The 15921-nt window shown below is 31.6% G+C and overlaps 1 protein-coding gene across 1 annotated transcript; it reads right to left on the bottom strand.

Annotated features, from left to right (window-relative positions):
• Positions 1–115: 115 nt before the first annotated feature.
• Positions 116–12506, bottom strand: LOC131949987 (ubiquitin carboxyl-terminal hydrolase 10). The gene is made up of 15 exons (XM_059311976.1): positions 12364–12506; positions 10371–10487; positions 10052–10085; positions 8635–9846; positions 8335–8426; positions 8139–8248; positions 7522–7571; positions 7328–7428; positions 7145–7241; positions 6886–7013; positions 6673–6798; positions 6360–6440; positions 5806–5947; positions 5310–5378; positions 116–5158 (listed from the first exon to the last, which is right to left on the bottom strand). Exons 1-15 carry the CDS (start codon positions 12379–12381, stop codon positions 4974–4976), a joined length of 2562 nt encoding a protein of 853 aa, XP_059167959.1. The 5' UTR covers positions 12382–12506; the 3' UTR covers positions 116–4973.
• Positions 12507–15921: the final 3415 nt, after the last annotated feature.

The raw sequence follows: 15921 nt of genomic DNA, 5'->3' as shown, positions 1-15921 counted from the left end.
GTGAAAGCAAAATAGCTATTTCACACAAAATACATACAAACATTTGATAACTGACCTTCAGTTATTGAAATAGAATTTAATGAAAAATGTAATAACTAGTTATGTTTTTGGATGAGGTTTATTCATAATTAGATGAATGCATGTTATATTATACAAGAGAACACACCACACAAAGCAATAATATAGCCAACAAAACAAAGATAAAATGATGGTAATGAAATAAATTAGCAAAATTTGTCCAAACAAAAAGGTAATTTATTTAACAATTTCTTGAAGCAAAATTTTCAATATTTTTGACAAAGTTAAATGAATAATTTGAATGAAATCAATGACTGTACTATAGAACAAATAAATTATTTCTTAGAATAGTCTTCTAGTTCTAACAGATTCCTAATGTATAATACATGCTGATTTGCTAAATGCTAGTTACAATGTCACAACTAAAATTATTTTTAAAAAAACTATTTAAAAAAACTAACTATAATAGTTGTAATTTTAACTTATACTAACAAAAACTAAGCAGCAATTAATTTTTTTTAATGGTAAAAAATTTAAATACGTCAGATTCATGCACATACTTTAATAAACTTTTGAAATTTAACTATAACAATCTGCATGTATTTGATTTTTATTCTGTATTAGTTTGTATGCAATTAGAAAAATAACTTAAGCTACTGTGATCATTGTATGGTATTTTATACAAATATTTGTTATTCTATTTGTACAGCACTTTACATTCCATTACCACACAGGTAGGAGAATATTACGCATTTTGTCTGGTTAAAATAAATATACTACTTTATTTAAAAATCTAATTGGTTTAAGATAATGGAAGCACAAACAGTTTTATAACAGAGCTTTAGGGTTTCTGCAGACCCATATGTTATGATACAAATGTGAACTAATGCCAAAGTATCCATTCTATATAATTTTAAAGGTTAGTTTTAAAAGTATTACTATATCCTTTAAAAATCATTTATAATTACTATTATCTCAGTTTTAAACTGCTGGTATTCAGACACTGCAAACTACATAAAAGATTTTCTTGAATTCTAGCTTTTAAATGGCATCAACATAATAGAAAACATTTTATGATTTTTAAAAAGTAGAAAAGTGATTAGTAAGCAAGTATGACTTCAGAAATATCTGCATTAAGCCTTTTAAAAATAATGCAGAAATAAACTAGAAAGTTAAACATTGCAACAAAAAGATTTAAGGAAAAAATTGTACACAAACAGCAATCAGGTTCTTGAAACTAAATCATATGCATAATACAAAAATAACACAAAATGGTATTGTAATGAACTTATCTAGCTTTTCAGGAAAGACTTGCTAATGGTAGGCAATGGTATGCTCTATGTACAATATTAGTATAAATCAGGCAATCAATATATGTAACAAACATGAAAATGGGGAGGGGGTGATATTTGATAAAATCAAGAGCACAACCATCCAGAAATGAAAATTTCGTGGCCCCACCCCTGAAAAAATCCCTAAGGAAAGTAAACTGATTTTAGGTCAAAAAACAACTACGGAATTAATAAAATTTATTATAAATTAATTATATTTTGAGTGCTCAACTATCATAATGGTTATTTACAAATGAAAGACATGAATTAATACTACTTTGTACATCTTTATAGAAAAATCTTTTCAAGTAGATATCTACATAAAAAAACTGAATGGAATAATTACATTAGTGGTTGGTGTATAAGCACTAGTAAGCTTAATCTAAATATATGATCCATTACATACACTATTTCTTATAGAATTTTTGTTGTCTTGCATAGTAATCGACATAGTGGGAATACAAACACTGGCTACCAACCAATTTATTAGAGTGAAATATCTGAAAGGCTAAAAAATTTAACTGGTTTTCTGTAATTAGCTGTAAAACACAAATTCTGTGTGGTTTATAGACAATAAGCCAAGTAATTACTTTAATTTCCTGAAATGCCATATTTAATTTTTTTAAAAATCTGAACAGTTCTCATGATTAGTCTATAGAGTGCAATAGTGAGAAATAAAATCAATGATGAAGATCAAATCAATGATGAAGATGAAATCATTTGATACATGATTGCAGTATATTTTTTAGATATATGTATTTTGCTGATCATTATGCATTTAAGACAGCAAAATAGAATTTAACAATTAATGCATTTTTAAAATATATCAATGGTGATTACAGCATTTAGATTTAGTAACAAGAGCTGTATCAATAGAAGTTTAAAAAGAGTACATTGTATGGAACTGAGATTCCAAAATCTCAAATGTCTTTAAATGCCATAGTTTTTACTAGGTCAGCAACACACCTTTTTCCTGACAATCATTTACTGAACAGAGCTGACTGCATTAAAAAAAATTCAAACTATATTTACATATAAACAGGGATGTTGTATTTAATAGTCTATAAATATTGCAGTAATTCAGTACTGCATACTTTCAAGCAATGTAACATCAAGTCTATTCAACAAATCCAATGCAATTTTATTTATCACAAGTATAATTTATAAATAAAATTGTATTAGATTTGTTCATCTGTGAAAAGTATGAATGCACTGTCCATTTTAATACACTAAATCTTGCATCAACGTTTAACAAAAAATACCTAATATAACTCATAACTTTAAACTCATTAATGCTTGCAAGCATTGCTTTTAAGTGGAGGTGGTGCAGAATAGGTGACAAGATTGTTTATCTATGTTCAACTGTAATCATCTCAGATTAACTGAAGTTGTTTTGAGGAATTAATCTATGATTTGAAATGTATTTAATATACATAAAAACTTTGCTTAAAATATTTAGTACATTCCAATAAACAGCAGTATGGTTTCTCATCAACTTCATTTCAAACAAAAATTACAACATATCGTTTTTTTTTTTTAGCATTTACGACTGAGCCAATATTTTATTCTGTTCTGAAATATGAATTAACAAGCTACTTTCTAAATAATTATACTCGATGAAAATTTATTTTCTATAAAAAATATTTGATTTATTTGAAAACAACTTTGTACACTTGTGTATTAATGATCTGAAATGTTTCATTATGTGGCAGCTGTATGGTATATATAAAAAAAAACAACACTGATTTATATATTATATGGCAATAATGAAATTAGAACACAAATTTAAAAATTGACAGTAAATGTTAATATTTTTAAAAAACGTTTGAGTTTAAGATTTTTAAAAAAAAAATGACTAGGAATTAATAACTTGAAACATCAATGTCTTGTTTATAAACTATTTATTTAACAAAACCTAAAGAAATCTATTTCTTCAGCAGCAATTAAAATCTGAAAATATTAAAATAATCGTTAATATGTACCAGTTTTTCCTCATTCAGCTTTTATTTTATATCCCTTAAGTTACTAGATGCTATAGTGATTTAATACATCAAACAATTTTTTTTTACATACAGGGTTAAAAATACAGAAGTGAAAACATTAGAACAAACAGAAAATTGTTTTTAGGATAAAAGAAATTTGTGTTATAGCGGAAAAGTAAATAATGTGGCAGTTCTAAAAGGAAAAGAATATACATCCCTGCTACCAATTTATATGTGAGCACACATACATATAAAAAGTATGAGGCAAACAAAAGTAACTTAAAAAATACTACACTCAAAGATTAAAAATTGCAAACATTTTATTTAACTCTTATTACAATGTGAATTAACGGCATAATACTCAATATATCAAAGCCACATCTAGGGCTCATTTTGTAACAATAATCCGTTAGTTTAAGTTTTTACTATTACTTTCCATGTGCATTCTTAAATGTATGAGTATGGATCCATTATCCTAAGCTTAGCATGTAAGAAGGGCTTTTAAATGTACCAGCCAAAGCTTAACATGATAAAAATATTAAAAGATCATGTGGACTAAAATTCATTTACACAGAATACTTACAAAAAAAAAGCACAAAAAGTAACAATAAACTATGATACAAAAAATATTTTGCATGTAAACAAGATAAAAAATAAAAATTCAAGAATTGAAAGTACTGGAGAGTTAAAAAAAGACAATCTACCATTATCCAATACTAAAATGATGAATACTTGGAACATTTTGAAAGCTGCCCCTTGATCTATTACTTTGGTTTTTTTTTCTCCATCAAACAAATCAAACTAAAAAAAAAATTCCCATAAAAAATTAGCTTGGGTTAGTTTTCACACTTTTAGAAAATCACTTCTAAAACGATCAAACTGAATAAAATGTTTATTTAACCCTTTACAGTCCAGGGCATTGAAAATATTAAACTTTTTCCCTACAGCCAGGCCAAAAGATGACGCATTTTTCAGCCACAGGACTTTTTAAAATAACCACATGTTAAAAAATAAAATAATAAACATTACGGATAAAACTGGATCAAGTTCATTACATATGAGGTTAAATAGCATAATAGTTTACTAATAGTAAATAAAAATAATTTTAGCCTGAGGAAAATGTCAAATCGCTACTTCTAATATTATTTCTTAAATTTTTTAAATGCTAATAATAATAACCCAAATCAACCACTGGAGCTATTTCCTTTTTTAATATCACTGTATTAGTTACATCATATATAAAGCCTGATTCAGTAGCAGAGGCATTAGTTTTAATTTGTAAAAAAAAAACAAGAATGAACGGCTAGTGATAGAACAAGAAAACAAAACTTTCCATTTCCCACTTCTGCCAGTACCTTCAAGTCTTCAGTTTCTACGCGTAAATAAACATACTATACATAGTTCAGGCCACCACTAAAGCATCAGAATGTACCACACAAAAATTGAAGGGCGACTGCGGGTGCATAGGACTGTAAAGGGTTATGGTATGTTTGAAAATAAAAAATGTGTAATATTCATCTTACAGAAATAAAATTATTTCATATTTAGCTTATCTATAAGCCAGTAATCATTTACCATGATTCAATATTTAAAATTCTAAATTATATATTTAAATTATTGTTATGAAATGCAAAATATTTCACTACAAGTCAATCATTCTGTAAAATAATAAATATGGCATGCGTCTTTCATTATACTGAAGAACTTGCTCCTCACAGATAGCCATGACATCACTATCATCAAACCTAAGCCAACCACTTGCAGCAGGAAGATAGACATCTGAAGTGTAATGACCATCATTCATTTTTTGTCCATGATGATTGACAACTGAAAATATATATAGGGATTAGTATCTTTATTATTATTTTCAATATGCACGTAAATCAAATTTTTACAAACATCTAGCTATGAAATGCAAATTACTCGACATAAATAATCGTTCCTATAAGTATATAAATATTTTGTAGACTATACATACCACCAAATAATTTATATGATCTTGACTTTGATGCTAAGTATTTTACTTTACCAACTCTGGATAAAGTTTCTAAAACAAAAAGTTTTAATAATTAAAATTTCGTAGTAATATCTATTTTTAATAAGATAAGATACTATGTTTCTAAAAAAAAAATTGCAAAGAAAACAGAAAACTAACTGAAAGGAGAATTGTTACAGATGTAAACCAAACAGCTGAGAACAGTGAGTGTTTTTAACTAGTTATATTATATTTTAAAAAGACCTATTGTATTTCACTGTTGCATCTCTAAGCGAGTAATTATTAATGGTTGCTAAAACATTGTGTAAATAGATCTTGTTCTAATACTTAAACATTAAAAACACACACAAAAACACCATTCTCCCCAGTTATGCATAATAATTTTTAAAATAGTAAAAAAAAAAGACAGCTAAACATGCCCGCTTAAACTAATAATAATAAAAGTAGTGTATCAAAGCGTTAAATTAGTTAAAACTACCTTTGGGTATTGTTAGGTCCACATCAAAGTTGATCTTCTTTTGAATTTTCTGACCATTACCATCAGAATACTGAAACAACTTGAGATGTAAAATCAGGACTGGGGGTAATGTATCAAAAAACATTCGCCGCTGACCTTGAATCTATATGAAAAGAACAAAATATTAAATGTAAGAGTCAAGAAAACGGCATCATAACTTATACTATGTTAGCCACATAATTTAGGCTACACGGATTCATCATAGATATGACAACCTTTACAAAAATTAACAATAAAACAACCACACACTGTGATTGTGCTAATTAATAGCTTGATATACCTAATTTCTCAAAAGAAATTTCTATATTTCTAAAATATCACTGAAAGTCCTTTTTCATACATAGACTGACGTTTAAAAAGATTAATGGTAATGGTAGGCTGTGGAGTAATATATTTCCTTTTTATAAAAAAAGCAACATCATAATTGCGTCATCAAATAAATAATAATAATATCAAAGCTGACAAGTCATTCTTTAAAGATCCATAAAAATTATCTTATAAAATGATAACTTTACCTTGCCTCCATCAGCATCATGAACAGTCTCTATACTATTTAGTCTAAGCAGTGCATCATTTACACAGTGGACAGTTTCGGCCTACAAAAATTAAACAGTGAAAAACTTGCTTAGTAATTTGAGTAGTACTTTTGTTCAACTAATTAAAAAAGTAGTACACTGAAAGGTGTTAATTTGACCCAGTGGTAAAAATAAATGGCAAAGTATAAAATTCTTTTCATTAGAGTACCACAGGTAGGTATAACAGAATTCTACAACATGTCACCAATATAAAAGGTCTAATCTTAAAAATGTAGAATTTAAAATCATTTACCTGGATATCAAGTTTCAATGTAAAAAAAGAATCAAGGGTATCACTTGTTTTACCAGATTCTCTAATCAGACAAGATCTGCTGAGCCCAGCAAATATGCTTGACAGCGGGGTTTGCCCACAATCATTCTAAGATAGATCAACAATGTAAAATTATTGATAAAATAGAAGTTAAAATTACAGACTAACAGATTACTATAGAACAAGCTGCCTTACCACATTTGTTTCTACATGATGATTTTTAGGTCCAACGCGTTTCCATGAATCATCATCGTCCTCAAGATCATCATTAACAATTTCAGCATAGCCATTTTTAGTCTGTTCTTTGTCATTGTTATTGATACCTTAAACATTAATAATTCTTGTGTGGTAAAATTACAATTTAAGTAACAGACAATTTATTTTAGAATTATATTTTTCAATATTGGTCAAATCAGTACTGATTTGACCAAATATTTTCAAGTAAATAACTAACCATCTGCATGTTGCAGCTTAATAATATTCTCCAGTTCTTCATGGCATATCATTAAAATCTGGCTTAAGAACTCTTCTGCATCATGCTGAACACCAATCTGTATAAAAATATAAATGATTAGATGTTTGTGTAGTCAACTAAATTAACCAGCTAATTTTAATGTATAATACATTTTGAGCTTACATGAAGACCAAGGATATTCTGTGCTACATTTAGGATGGGAGTTGGAGTAAATGGTTGCCCAATATTAATGTCAACTGCAGCACCTTTTTTATTTCTAGAACCTGCCAAATTGTTTTGAAAATAATAAAAATTAGCGGATTCAAGTAACCTTCATGATTAAAATACGAATGATAACTAATTTACAAAATTTTTACCTTGATTTCTGATCCTTTGACCATTTTGGAATGAATTTACGAACTGGACTCTGTAGGATTAAAAATTTATTACAATAAACCATTTTATGACTGTATACATTTATTTAGTGCCCAGAGTTTGTTACTTTAACATTTGTAAAAGCCATAGTTTACTCAGGGAAATAAAAATTGAAACTGTTTCATTTATACTATCTCTTTAACCTTTAATTGCTATTTGACACCAAGTGAACCAATGAATCTTATTTTTGCATATTCTCGCTGGTAATGAAATTTAGAAGATACCAGCTGGAAATGTTATTGATTTTGTCCTTGTTCTATCACTAGTGATTACAATACTTTCTTTACTGCTACAGATTTGTTTAAAAATTATGGGGTATGGGAGGGGGGGGGGGGGTTATTTTTTAAATATATTTTAGGTTTTATATTTTTTGTTAATTAATTTTAAGTAATAAGACTACTGAGACTTGAATATTACAACCTACGACAGATAGAACTGTTAGTTTTCAAATATTTCAAAAGTTTGTGAATATTTTAAAATACTTTCATCTAAAAATGGTTTTCTATAATGATAATTATTCACAGAAGAACAAATTAAATAATACTAAATGAATGCTTACAGTGAATCAAATATAGGTGTTGATGAGTAGCTACCAGAGCGTGCTGGCAGGTCTTTGAAAGTTCTGAACATATGAATGAAAGGGGGGCAGCCCATCAGAACTTGAAGAGTCTTAAAAAAATAAAATCAAGACATAATAAATATATGATTCTTACTTCTGTAAAATGTTATTTGTAAATATCAGAAGCTTTACTTACAGCATTCATGAAACAAATATTACTACCATTCACAAGGCCTCTTGGCTGTATCACAATTGGTGTATGGACAATAGGTAAGTTGTTAAGTTGCTCTGAGGAAGGCAAATAATAATTACTAAACCTAGTTTTAAACTAAAGAGCAACACAACATAAAAATAACAAAAGAACTGTTTTTAGTTTGCTTATTAATTTTTATATCGTTTAACTTACAAAAATATAATTTTTTCATCAACAGTTAATTTCTAATCTTGGAATATTTGGAAAAGTAATAGATTTTGATGTAAATAAATTAACACCTACCTAATATTTTAGGGGCAAGAGGATCATTTTGGGGTCCAATGGGAATAACTTTTTCTTTAGCCACAAAAGCCTGCTTAGCCTCTGCCTTCTCTTTTTCTTGCCAGTATCTAATGCTTTTTACTTCCTCTTTTACAGTGTGATTTGACAAAGGTATGCTTGACAGCGTTGGTTTTGAGACATCAGACGCCTGTGTTACCTTATTTCCAAAAAGACTACTCCACATTTTAACAGGAGCCACAGGTGCTGATTTATTTACATGACTTGGAGATGATACAGGGGGATGAAACTGTTTGTCCTTATTAGGTAAAGTAGAATCTGTAGGTGACTGACTAACAGCTACTGATAACTTCAGAGACTGCTGAGAATGCAACGGGTCATTATTTTGGCTTGATACTTCCTGGTCTTCAGTAAGCTTGCCACTGCTAGTAACAGACAGGTCCAAACTTTCCATGTCAATCACAACCTCATTATTTACAATTTCATTTTGCTTTGAAACAGGGATGTCATTGCATGTGGTGTTATCTGCCTCTGGCAAGTGACTGTTAAATACTACAGGTCCCCCAAACTCAATGGGTGATGACTGGGTGGTGGGATTTGCAACTAAGTTTGAATCTGTGTTCTCATGAGGCTGACAGGGGATAACTGAATTATGCAAAATGTTAGGCTCTGGTAAATAAACTACCTGAGCATTATGCATTCCAGCATGAGAAACACATGCAGATGTCAAATGTGTACCATTTAGATTACTTGCATCTATCTGTGAAACATGGGCTATAATCACAGGATGATTAAGTGACTGTGTAATCACGTTACTGGGATGGGCTAGATGTTGACCAGAGGTATCTCCATGATGTCCAGCAACAGACATTGACAAATCAACAGGTTCTGATTGCGGAAGATGTGCTGCTTGAAAGTGTGCCGACATAGGATGACCAGGTACAGCAGGCAAAGCATACATAGCCTGTCCAGCATTTATAGCCGGCACAAATGTCATTGTAGCCTCCCCATTGGAAATGGACACTAGAGACTGATTAGAAAAGACATATGGGGCCTGAACTGTCATAGGATAAGGAGGAACAGATGGATGCACTAAAGTAGACTCTCCATGAGCCCAGTGATGAACTGGTATTTGATACCCTAAAATAGGAGGTGGTGGGATGGTCGACTGAAAAACAGGAGCATGGTGAACCTTCTCTGTAGTAGCTGTTGTACCTGGAGTTCAATTGATTAAAACATAGTTCAATAAAAATATACAAATATCACAAAACTTGTTTAAACAGGCTAATTATTCTTCTAATTTAATATATAAGTAAAACAATATACTTCAAGTTTAGTACATGGCTCATACTTTTAATCATTTAACAATACAATAGTAAAATTAAATACTCTAAAGAATCTTAAATATAAAGTAGAATACCTGTATTTTTGTCATTGTCACCCGGGAATGGAAACTGAAAAAAAAAAGATAAACAAATAGACATGTTAATACATTATGGGACAATAAGCTTACATGAAAGAGCTTGAGTATCAACATAGATTAATATTTCAGACAAATAGCATGTCCTAGAGTCCACTCAGCTCTATGGAGCGGCAATATGAATCTGAGTTTATATATTATATAGAAAAGGCAGTTGCTTCGGGGTACTTCCAGAAGTAGAAGACACCTGAAATTTAGACCTTGCCTAGATTAGATCTCTGTAATATTAAATTACTTTAAAGTAACTATTACTACTCACTTGGACTCCGGAGCACAAAGATGATGTATTAATAATCCTATCCAATTTGATAAATTCATCTTCACTGAGCTCATCCCAATCAATAAATGACAAACCTTCAATCAACTTCGTAGAGCTCTGAAAGTGTTTGTAAAGTTCATTATTTTACACCTCCTACTATCTATAACTCATTGTATTTTAACATTGTTTTTTTTTTATATACTTGAACCACTTATCTACAACAAGAAAGTCAACCATTAGATGAACTGAAATTATGAGTTTTACACACATGGTTAAGTTTACACATTAACATTACTTTCAAACCAAACTGCCAGTTTAAATCAATCCTTTTTCAGATATCATAAATATTTCCAGCAAATATTGTGGTTCATGGTTAGAAAACTTGTTATTTTGCAAAAATGCTTCCAAAGTTTACTTTTTATCGATATTCATATTTAAAACGGAACAAAACATTTTAGTATTCATGAAATCTAAATATGAATAATTTTTAAACAATTATTAAGAAAAATGTTTTTTATTCATTAAGTACAAAGAAATATATATAACACTCAGGTAATTACATAAAAAAGATACATAAGAGCCTATTTTAACTATGAACATCACATATTTCTCATAAAGTTGTAACCTGTCTCACTGAACTTCAATTCCTATTAACTTAAATTCCACTGCAGAGTATATCCATTTTAATTATCAAAACAAAACTAATTTAGGACTTAAATAATAAACCAAAAAGTCACAATATTTTCTGACATGAATGGATGAACATCCATTTCTGAAGACGTGCATTGATTCTGCTCTGGAGCAAGACAACGTGCTAAAAAGTTGTGATTATGCATTGTGTAAATTGTAAAAAGTTCTGGTCAAAATATTTTCAGTTGGCTATCCTGTTTTCAGAATTACTGTTGACCAGTAATCTTCCAAGTAAAAACCATTATTCCTTAGCCTTAATAAAATAAAATAAACTCACATTTTTTAACACAGATCAAAAGATCATTAACATTGGGCTTAGGTTTATATTACTAATTAGTATGAAGTACATGAACAAAACCATACCATGTGCTGTGCTTACGATGTGACAAGTGATGCTTCTCGTGTTGATAAAACAGCATGGCATCTTTAACATGATTATGCCTCAAATACTTTTTAACTTTGGGGGAATTTTTATACCTATGTCCAATAATGTCATCTTCCTAAAAAGGGGGTGTTAAATACACACATTGCTGGCTAATGTCAATGCTAACCCTGTCCCTAACCCCAACCCTGGTCCTACCATATGCCTAACCCTAATTTCTAACCATAAAAAAAATCAGTCGAGATTATTATCGGACATCAGTATCTAAAATCATCCATAATATGAACAGCTTATTCTGCTAAAAATAAAAAATCAAATCGGCTGCATTGTCAACCTTGCAAAGTTTGCGTCTTCAAACAGAAAGTAGGTTGTCATGTTATTTTATTTAGTATTTAGCCTACTGCACTGTAAGTCGCCGAAAAATTGATTTACCACCAAATGAGCTCCAAATGTTTGATGGATTTAAGAATTTAAGATTGATCACTATTTTAAGTAGGCCCTATTTTTCATTGGTAATGTTAGTAATGTAGTTTACTTTTAGGCTAAATAAAAAAAAATAATGACATTTAAAATGAAGTGAAAATTGCTAAAAAATAAAAAATTATCTCTAGAAATCTAGATTCAATACAATATCTAAGAGTAAGAGTCTAGTTTTGAGCCTATAGGCCTATAGATCTAGACATGAATCTAGATCTAGATCTAAATCTAGATTAGCTCTAGTGTCTAGATCTAGCTAGAATCTAGATCTAGGTCTAGATATCTAGACTAGAATCTCGAGTAGAGTAGACTACTCCGATCGTCTGTCTCCGAGTCGAAAAGAATGGACGACGTTGTCGGTATCTAAAAAAATACAAACACTTTGCAAAGGTGTGCATGGGAATGCAATTCACACAGTATTTATTTAATATGGCGCTTACTTACCTCATATTTCTTTGCCATTTTCGAACATTGATAGATTTAGTCACTTCATGTTAATCGATATGAACTCTTGAATTACAAAATATCGGGCGAATAAAAATGCTTAAAAATGCGCAAGAGTCGCCATTTCCTTTACAACACATGTATGTAGTGGCCAGATTTTTGTTCCGCTGACATTTATGAGGAGACTAAATGTTAGGCTAAGCTTATAGAGTCCTTGCAAACACGTGACCTAAATCACGTGATACCTACGCCCGCCGCCACAGTGGTGTACATCAGACGTAAACACAATCAGCTGTTCGCCAGCGCTGGACGTGTTCACCAGCGCTGGACATGTTCACCGTATGTAAAGAATCGCGCCCGCGGAAAAGGAAAAATATGTTTAAAAACTTGAACTCTTAGGAATTGAAGATCCTTATACAGTTATTGACAGTTTCGTGGATAATATAAATATGTGGCCGAAATTTCTAAATAAAAATACTGTTAGTAATACCGTTTGCGTTTAGAGTTTAAGTAGACGAAGCTGATCAAATGCAGTAATATATTAGAGGTTATCTACTGTAGCAAACGTGAGACCACTTAACTCCTACAAAACCCACACTACAACGGCTAATATAATCCATGGGTAATAACCACTGCTGTTCTTAGATCTCAGGCAATCTGGGTAGCATGTTATACAATTTAAGACCCTTATAATCCAGCAGGGAAGTAATCAGACACATTAATACTGACGTTCAACCCTCATGATGGCTGCCCCCACCTGTATCTAGCCCACAATAAAACCAAAGAGGAGTCTGCCCTGCCCTCCCCTGAAAATGTCTCACCTCCGTGATACCCAGCCCCACAGAGATAGTATTTCTTATATAATTTTGACCCTCAGGGCCCAGCAGGGAGAACAAAGGGGAAAGTCCCACTGCTCTCCCCTCAACACTTCTCACCTCGGTGTCATGTTATGTCATTTATAGCACACACGGCTTATCAGGGGAAAGCATTAAGGCATTAAGAATCTTAACTCTGGACAGCTACACACTAGTATACTAGCTACACACTAGGTGCCTACTGTAAACTACTAGACTGTAGGCCCTATGTAGACCTGCAATTGTATCAATTGTAGACTGGGTCCATTGTTATTATTCTAAACCATCTCACTTATAATGTTTCTAGCTTGATTTGTTTCTTTTATAAACAGTGGATTTAAAAAAAAAATTTAGCCTAATCATTAACCAAATAATAATAATGTGGTTATTTGTTGTTGGCTGGTATGATCTAGATTGTACTACTAGGCTACAAAAACTTAGTAGACCAATTACTAGATATGAATTTGAATTTAATTAAACTCAGTCCAGTATCAGATACATATTGCTGTAAAAAGACAACAAAGTAGGTAGGCCTTAGTAATTTATTAAAGCCTTCTACTACAATAATATCAACTACATGCTTGTATAAAGTTTTTACAATTTAATTTAAGTAGCAGATTCTAGATCTAAGTCTAGTCATATAATCTATTTCAATTTCAGAAAATTTCGTTTGCTAAAAAAATGATTAGATAATAGAGCGAGATTTTAGATCTTAGAGAAAATTAAATGCTTTATTAGGCCTATTATGACTACTTTTGATTTATTATGGGTGTATTTTGAATCGAATGTAGATCTAAAGTAATTAAATTTAAGTAAAGAAGTAGATTCTAGATTCTATGTCTACCCAGCGTAGCCAGGTATTAGGCCTACTATTAGATCTTATTATTCTTATTAGCCTATTACTTTTGACTTTGTCTTTTACTATTAGTATTTGTGAAGGTCGAGCATATTTGTTTTATTAATAGTTATCTTTTATAATTAAAATGAAGTTTATTATTTTACTGTCCTTACATGAAACAAAGTATCGAGAACTGCATTTGATCAGATTCGGCTACTTTAACTCTAAACGCAAACAGTATTACTAACAGTATTTTTATTTAGAAATTTTGTCCACATATTTATTTATACGAAACTGTCAATAACAGTATAAGGATCTTCAATTCCTAAGAGTTCAAGTTTTTTAACGTATTTTTTCCTTATCCGCGGGTGCGGTTCTTTACATACAGTGAACGCGTCCAGCGCTGGTGAACACGTCCAGCGCTGGCGAACAGCTGATTGTGTTTACGTCTTGTGTACACCACTGTGGCGGCGGGCGTAGGTATCACGAACGGACGTGACGTCATATGAAAGGACTCTATTTGTTGCAGGTTAGGCTAAGCTAAGGCTAAGTTTGTATTTATCACCGTAGCAAAACATAGGGGCCTACACCACAACATTCGATTTGCCATTTCGATTTTGAAAAAATCTGTAAGTTCAAAATGCATATTCTTTAAAAAGCTAGTGCTTGAATTTTATTATCAGTAATTTAATTATTTTTTTTTTGTTTTACTGCCGTTATATTAACTAACATCTAAATTGCAAAATAACACAAATTGTGGTCAAATCAAAATGTTTCAGTTATGTTTTTATGTTATTTTATTTATATAGGCCTATCTATAGATATATAACTACGGCTCCCTGCGCTGTTTTACTCGGCGGATATAATCTCCTTTTTAATTTTAATCTAAATCAGTCTAAATTCAAATTCCAACAGGCTTTTAATAGCTACGAGAGTTAATTTTTGCGAGCAGGGTTTCTATTGGACATTTTTATTCGGTGGGGGGGGGGGGGGGGGGGGGGGGTGAGTCAGTTTACACTTGTGAGATAGATGGACACATGGACGTTCTACGTGGACACGAGTCCGAGATACAAACTCGAGACTTGGTGCTAACAGTCGCGCGCTATACTGTCAAATAAGATAGATCACATGATTTTCAATGGTGCCGCTGAATTAAGGTTACTTAAAATTGATGATATATTAATTAATTTTGTCATTCCATGTTGCCCCATGAAAAGTTGTCCATGGGAGTTGAACTAGACAACTGAAGACATTTTTTTTTTTGTGGCTGACAAACACACACAAAGACACACATATGTTGTACATATAAGAAAAGCCGCTAGGGTAATTCAGCACTTCCGTCATCGGTATGGACACAGAGTTTCTTCCAGGCATCTATAGACCCCCCCCCCCTCCCCGAACGAATTGGAATTTAAAAAGAAAACATATTTTCACTACTGTCCGTCCGCCCCCCCCCCCCCGGAAAATGTCGTTGTCCCCCCCCCCCCCCCCGCGGAGAAAAAAGTCTGGAAGAAACACAAATGGACATTTAGTCTTCGCCCGTAGAGCTGGAGAAGGTGCGGTCGCACGTGGGGACCCTAGACGCGGGCACACCCGGAAAACATTGGGAAGGAGGGGCGCTTGAAACTTCTTGGGCGCACTTAAAATAACAGGGGGGGGGGGACAGTTAAGGTTCAATGTATGTTTTCTGTATATTTTTTTTCTATTTCGTCAGTACATTAGCTTTAGGTAAATTTTTTAAAAATAGATTTATACTCCACTCTCCGTATCGGCACATATCGCCAAACAACTATTAGACCCAGAGTTTCTTCCAGGCATCTCTTCGGGGGGGGGGGGGGGGGGGGGCAAAACCCCCCGAAAATTTTT

Source organism: Physella acuta, unplaced genomic scaffold (assembly GCF_028476545.2).
Source record: "Physella acuta isolate Inbredline_101_S28 unplaced genomic scaffold, ASM2847654v3 ptg000725l, whole genome shotgun sequence".
NCBI lineage: Eukaryota > Metazoa > Mollusca > Gastropoda > Physidae > Physella > Physella acuta.
This window is presented reverse-complemented; position numbering and strand designations above follow the sequence as displayed.

What these genes read in the sequence shown, in the direction of transcription:
- LOC131949987 (XM_059311976.1), bottom strand. An exon ending in CTTTGTGCTCCGGAGTCCAA is followed by an intron (nt 10,086 to 10,370) that starts GTGAGTAGTAAT and finishes TTTTTTTTTCAG; the next exon opens with TTTCCATTCCCGGGTGACAA. An exon ending in ATGATGCTGATGGAGGCAAG is followed by an intron (nt 5,948 to 6,359) that starts GTAAAGTTATCA and finishes CTTTTCATATAG; the next exon opens with ATTCAAGGTCAGCGGCGAAT.